Source organism: Dendroctonus ponderosae, unplaced genomic scaffold (assembly GCF_020466585.1).
Source record: "Dendroctonus ponderosae isolate FM_Combo_2020 unplaced genomic scaffold, Dpon_F_20191213v2 Dpon_F_20191213_5, whole genome shotgun sequence".
Taxonomy (NCBI): Eukaryota; Metazoa; Arthropoda; class Insecta; order Coleoptera; family Curculionidae; genus Dendroctonus; species Dendroctonus ponderosae.
The window spans coordinates 2,265,196-2,272,196 of record NW_026018715.1 but is presented as its reverse complement, the minus strand read 5'-3'; the positions used below and the strand labels follow the sequence as shown (position 1 = coordinate 2,272,196).

Genomic DNA, 7,001 nt, shown 5'->3' with positions numbered 1-7,001 from the left:
AATATGCATTTTAATTGTTTGAATTTCATAGGGTGGGAACTGTTAGCTCCGGATAAATTTATTTGAGTAATATAGAAATTTTATTAATATTGCCCTATAAAATTAAAACGTTGACGCATTTAAAGGGAAAAGTTCATATAAACTCTTGTACTTGTACGTGCCCTTACTTTTCTGCTGCGGGCACGCAAAATTTATTTTCGGTAAATTTTGTCAATTTGTTAATCAAAACACCATATTTTCAGTATTTCATAAGGGTCTCAGGTTTTAGTAGTAAGAAGATTTAATTTTACATGCATGCCCTTACTTTTCTGTTGCGGGCACGCAAAATTTATATTCAACCAATTTGGAATATACCGTAGATAGAGATAGACTCTTTTCTTTCAATGAAAACCAAAAGCTAGGCGTGTCACGAAATACTTGTCACAGATATTTTGGAACAGTCGATTACCTGTTCCCGATATTTAAATAACATGTGATTTGAAGCAACAGGTTGGCCTGAGTTTTAGTGAAAGGAGATATTTTATTCTCATGAAGTGGCAAGGTTTTGTATGTATGGGAGTGGGACCTAAAGATTTTTCTAATCGATGCAATTATGATTCGTTATATAACAATATTCAAAAAACAGAAAATATCGATAACAGCGGTAAATGCCGTCCCCGATATTTTCTTTAATGTGACTTGTTGTCTGTTGCACCTTGATAATCTTGTATCATTTGATCATTGTGTCGCGATTTGAACAGATTATTAGATTGTCTGTTACATGCAAAAGCAATTAATTTGAAACTTGATTTAAAAATGTAATTATCCATTGATGAAGCTAAAAAACAAAAGTTCAAAACTTTCACATAACAATGATTCAGAAATGTTATGACACACTTAAGTTTCTCATAAGTGTCTCAATAATGAATTAAGTGATTGCCTATATTTAGCGGTATTGGAAATATGCAATGTTTACGATGATAAAATAGTCCATTACCTTGTAACGTACTTTATTACTTACTTCATAATAGAGATTACTTAGAAAGTTACTAATGAGAAGTAACTCTATTTTATCCGGCTAAATCTGGAATGTCTGGAAAGATTTTCTCATGTATGTTGAAGTCTTATTTAGTATATCTCACGGTCATCAAATAACACTACATTGATATAAATATCTAATAAAGTAATAAAAAATACTTAATTCTGATCTGAGAGCTTGTGTGAAATTCGAGTTAATTATTCCGACGGTTTCGAATGCGACCAGAGGAATCATTTATAATTCATGATCTGACTCGATTGTGAATCATAGCAAGCTGCATAGACTGAAAGTTTCATAAAAACGGAGCCAAAGTCTGATCTGAGAGCTCGTCTGAAAATCAAGTTAAATATTAATTCGCTCTTAATGGGGCAAATAGTGTGCGTTCATAAATCATGACATGGTTTGTGTAGGTTTAACTTTGATTTTGTGGGCTACGTTTGGATCTGCTAATACATGTGCAGCGTCTCACAATATATAAAGTTGAAGCTACTCAAAGTTTCGTGAAAATTGAGCAAAGGGCTTGAGAGCTACTGTTTAAACAGTAGCTCTCCGATCAATTCATCAATCAATCAATAATCAACAATTAATTGTAGATACAAAAGTCGCCACATGAACGACTTGTTTCTTCCTTTATAGCGAATACCCAAAACAGTTCGATCGAGAACTGGAAATTCTACAAATAACAATTCTACAAGGAATTAGTCATCCGAAGGGCGAGTAGGCAAACGATTATATCATCAAGTTCAGTAACTCGGTGCGTTTTGAATGGGATAACCTTAATATACCTATCATTAGCTTTTTCAAAAAGCTAAACTTTTAATTCAGGTTATTAAGGACAAAGGGCGAAATGTATTCGGTTCTTTGCTCATAAACGGTAAATATGGACCGATTTGGCCGACATTTATTTTCAGCTTCGTGTCGATATTCATTTGTGTTCAAGTGTGTGTGCTTTTTGAAGATGAATGCGAAGAAAATTGAGAATGGGACGCCAGTTTGCAGACAGCTGGTAAGAATTATTAATTAAGCCCTTAACTTAATTTACTATTAGGTACTAGTTTTCCGAGAACCAACTGACAGTAAGAGCTTTCTATTTTGTTTTATTTTCATTTAAATAAAATAACTGGGTTTTGGATAAAGTTTCTGTTGTAAAAAATAAAATATTTTTCTTTCTTTCCAGGTGGCACAATGCAGGTTTCGGTAAGTTTAGCATTACCTACTTTGCCACTGGCGGATAGCGCCTTGGTTAGTTATCCGGGGCAACCATTCAGGTTTCGCGCGTTTTTTTTTTTATTTCAAATATTCAGAAATTATTTTTGCCAATCGATTCGTGTTTTTAGGGGCTAGGCGTCTGAATATTTGCATTTTTTACTGTTTATTGTTTTATGACCGCTTAGCGCCTAAAGAGGTAGCGTGTAATTCTGGCCAAATATTTAGATTTGGCGATATTTTTCTATATGTATTGTGACAAACATTTAGGAGTGGTAAAGAACGCATAACAAATATTTTAGTTTCATAAACATACGTCCTAAAACGCAGCTTATCCCGGATACAGGCAATTTCATTTGAATTTTCCGATGTAATTAGGTTGGCAGCATGTAGGAGATATTTTTAGGGGCCATGTCCAATTTTACTGGCCCGATCTATTTTGCGGTGCGCTACTAAAATTTAAGGTTTTTTTGTTCAATTTGGAAACTTTCTTATCTGCTGCATTTATTTTCGTATCTACCACCGTTTTGAAGCTACAACAAAGCCAAATAATTAATTAATACATGCTACGTAATTTTGCAAGTATTAAATGAAAAACAGAAGGGTGTCGCCTACCACCAATAAAACAAGCGGAACTTGAAAATTAATGAGTCATTTGTGTCGTTTATATATTACATTTCAAAATTATACTACGTCCGAGAACCACCGTAGTAGGCGATCCACTAGATAAATAGTGACAATTGAAATTTTAAACAATAGAAAACGTATTATTGGAGCTACCTAGTTAACATGACTAATACACATGGTTTATGGAGAATCGGTTTCCGTACTTTTATTTATTGATATAAATTTTACATTGCATTCCAATAGTTTCAGGGCGTATAGCCATGCAATAACTTTATTAATTTATATTGCTCTGAATACATAACTTAATATTCACAGTTTTTTACATTAACCTTTACATTTACATTAACATTCGCATTATCGATAACTACTAACTATTAATCCCAAAAGATTATAAAGAAAACTCGAATACACATACCAAACTAGACAAAGATCTAACCAGAATTTAGTTTCTTCTTCTCAGGTATGGCAAGCCAAAGATTGTGACAAGTTTAGATTCAAAACTATACAATTCTCTTCCAATTAGCATCACAACTGCTTCAAATCATAAAGTTTGCCGTAAAGTGAAAACCACTTAGGTAGTTACATTCATTTTTAATGTTACAGTTATTAGTGTATTGTATGAGAGCACAACGGTATAAGATACAATTTACTCTTCAGTAGGTAGGTAGGTAGGTATATAGATTTTCTCATAGTTCTCAGCATTTTATCATGTAGGTTCTTTATTTTATTGCATATGCCCATTTTCTTCCGGATTTTAAAATAATCTATTTTTGAAGTGGATGTAGATACTTCATTTTTAGTTCAATAAAGTAACATTACACTTCCATGTATTAAAACAGATAGAACATTAAGACATTGGGTCGCATATGGGTATATAAAATGTGTACTTACTTGTCCTGCTTTGGTAACTCATAACGAATGGCTGCCAAATTACTCACACCTAAAACAGATACACATTCTTGGAATCTTATCACATCACATGTAGAAAATATTGACATTTTAAGTGTAAAATCACACATGAACCGTTCGAAAACCTGGCACCAAAACCAATAAAACAATATCTGTATACTAACATTAAAATCATGAAATATTTTCACCACAACAGCAATGAAAAGAATAAATAAGGAAAGATTTATGATAAATAGTGCATCCCACGCACAAAGAAAAACGTCCATTTTGATCTCATACACAAATCAATGCAGTTCATATCAGTTTAATATGCACAACTGCACGTCAATATTTCTCCAAACGGTCGTGTAGGTACGAAGAAAAATGAGTAGCTTACCCTGGAAAAGAGTTTTGAGAAAAACTTTCCAGTCAAAACACAAAAATCTCAGCTTATTTAGAAATTATCTGTACCGCACCCGATGTCGATTCTATACTCTTGCGTTTGCGCTACGCTAACCTGCAACTGTCAACTGGTGACAACGTTCGATGTTCAACCTCAGCAATGTTGCCATACTGATTAGAAATTATATTGCAGAGCCATCTAACACAGCACCCACTACCCAGGCGAGTTATGAGGACCAACGACGTATGAACTGTATAAAATAGTTGCTCTGCTGTGGTTTAAAATAGTGCATCAAATTTACTTGAGCTGTTTTCTTTGAACGTGGTGTATATATTTTTCGGCTTTCTATTTTCTGGGAATATGGGTACATGCATTTTTAAATTTTTGTTGATTAAAAAAAATGTACGAGGTTTTCACTTTTAATATTTCAATTATTTGCAAAAACTTACGAGGTTTTGTAACACAATATCAATCTGTTAACAATAATAATTAAAGATGTTGGTTAAATAAATAAAACGACGTAATTTACCAGCCGGTTTTTCAGAAATTACAAAAAAAATTACTAAGTACGCAACTAAATTCCATAGTTTTCATTTTAGGGGAACGACATTTTCCTTAACTTTTATGGAACAGAGCTTAGGTGATTATTTTTATTCGCTAATAAGGCTGTCATAAAATGGTCTGTATTCCTGCGGGATAAACTGTTTTAATTCTTGCAGGTGTTGGAACTAGGGCTCGGAATCGAACTCCAATAATTCGAGTATTCGAATATTCAGAAAGCGAATAATTATGTCTAGCCAAAACTCGAATATTCGATTATTCGAATACTCGAATACTCGAATACTCGAATACTGGATACTCGAATACACCAACATTATAAAATTCACAAGTTGCAAATATCTTTATATATGCACTTTGTATACTTTTGTAAAATAAATTATTCATATTCTACAAGCATTTAAACAAATACCCATATATTTACAAGCAAATGAAAATAATCATTTGCCCCCCTGCAAATGATATAAAATTGCGAGTCTGTGTTCTGGTGACTCGCGTCATCAACTTTTGCGCCGTGTTTCTATTAATGTGCCGACAAAAGGTCGGCACTTTTTTAAGTTAGCTCCAGAAATCGTGTTAAAAATCGCTGTCAAAAGGAAAAAAATGTAACCTTCATCCATCGCGGCTGTTACCAAAAATGATATGAAATAACGATATATCTTCTTGGAAAACGGTGAACGGAAATCCAATAGTCAAACATTCGAATATTCGAGTACTCGAATATTTGAATACATACTCGGTTATTCGAATATTCGTTAGATATTCGAGTATTCGAATAATTTTACTATTCAAACAAACCACTAAACGAGTATTCGAATTTCAGATTTAAAAAAATTCCCAGCACTAGTTGGAACTTCTTCTTCATTCTTGATTTTAGGCAAATCGCCTGTTCAATTATCGTTCACTTGCGTGAGGCTGTCGCTCCATCGTTTCCTGGGGCGCCCAACGTCTCTTCGTCCCACTAGGTCCAATGTTCCGAGCGATTCTTCTCAAGTCTGCGGTGGTCCATCCTGCTTATGTGCTCATTCCATTCCTTCTCCCTGTTTGCTATTCATTCATTTATGTTCTTGACATTACAGGCTTTTCTGATATCCTCGCGTCTCTCTCTATCCAGCAGTGTCTTTCCCGTGGTTCTACGGAGTATTTTCATCTCATCTGTCTCTAGGAGTCTTTTAGTTTTCGCTGTTTCTGGCCTGGTTTCTGCGGTATTTGTCATCACCGGCCTCACGGCGGTTTTGTAGATCCTCGATTTAGTGTCCGTTTCCATACTCTTATTGAACCATATTGTATTCAGGCAGCCAGCTACTCTAATTGATTTTGTTGTTTGATCTCTCACCTCCGCCTCAATATCCCCAAAGCCGGAAAGTTCCACGCCAAGGTAGGTAAATTTCAGTTTCTGCTCAATTACTCTACCGTCAAGTTCCAGTTTGCATCTTAGAGGGGTTTTTGATGTTGTTAAGCACTTTGTTTTGGTCGGTGATATTTCCATATTTAGAGACTTGGCTGTCAGGGTGAATAAGTGTAATAACCTTTGTAAGTCATCTTCACTTTCTGCAATGAGAGCGGCATCGTCAGCATAACACACTATTTTGATTTCTGCATCCCCTATTTTATATCCCTTAAGCCCTTGAACACTTCGAACAATTTCTTCCATTATTAAATTGAAAAGGGTAGGACTCAGGGAGTCTGACGAATACCGCGACCCGCTGGTATTGGTTCTGTGAGGTTGTGAGGCTCCTTCTATTTGTGCTTGTATTTTATTTTTTATATATATGTTCTCTACGGTTTTAATGAGATTGTGTGGGATTTGCCTGTTCTAAAGGAGATGTAGGACGTCTTTCAGCTGGACACGGCCAAGTCCTCTAGTTAGATCAACAAAACATATAAACGCTGGCTTGTTGTATTCAATCGACTTCTCGACTATCTGTCTTTATACGAGCACGGCGCCTGTGCAAGATATTCCCGATCTGAATCCCTGTTGTTCATCCGCCAACGATGTAAGATTGTTGATTTTGTTCGAAATTAAAAGGTTTATTCCTCTATAATTTGATGGTATTCTCTTGTCCCCTTTTTTGAACATTAGCACAGTAGTGCTGGTCCGCCATTCATCTGAGATTTTGTGTTGATATATAATTTTCTGTATTAAAGTTGTTAATTCTTCTGTGTTCGAAATTATTAGGTTTAATTTTTAGCGCTTTTGTATTCAACTACGTAGTTACGTACGTAGTACGTTTTATGTTAAGCATCATCAGACCTGTGACTTTTGGATTATGAGTCCTATTGCCCGGGCGAATAGAAGTA

General features: G+C 34.9%; 1 protein-coding gene across 4 annotated transcripts in view; it reads right to left on the bottom strand.

The window, feature by feature from the left end:
• LOC109544371 (armadillo segment polarity protein) overlaps positions 1-4,282 on the bottom strand; it is a 19,554-nt gene extending 15,272 nt beyond the window's left edge. For 3 of the 4 annotated variants that reach the window (XM_048666421.1, XM_019914507.2, XM_048666423.1), the window contains exons 1-2: positions 4,137-4,282; positions 3,743-3,791 (exon numbers count right to left, since the gene is read on the bottom strand). In XM_048666421.1, the coding sequence (XP_048522378.1) occupies positions 3,743-3,764 (22 nt within the window). In that variant the 5' untranslated portion in view covers positions 3,765-3,791; positions 4,137-4,282. Of the gene's footprint in view, positions 1-3,742; positions 3,792-3,924; positions 4,106-4,136 lie in introns of those variants that run through there. The other variant, XM_019914508.2, reaches the window with a different exon arrangement.
• Positions 4,283-7,001: the final 2,719 nt, after the last annotated feature.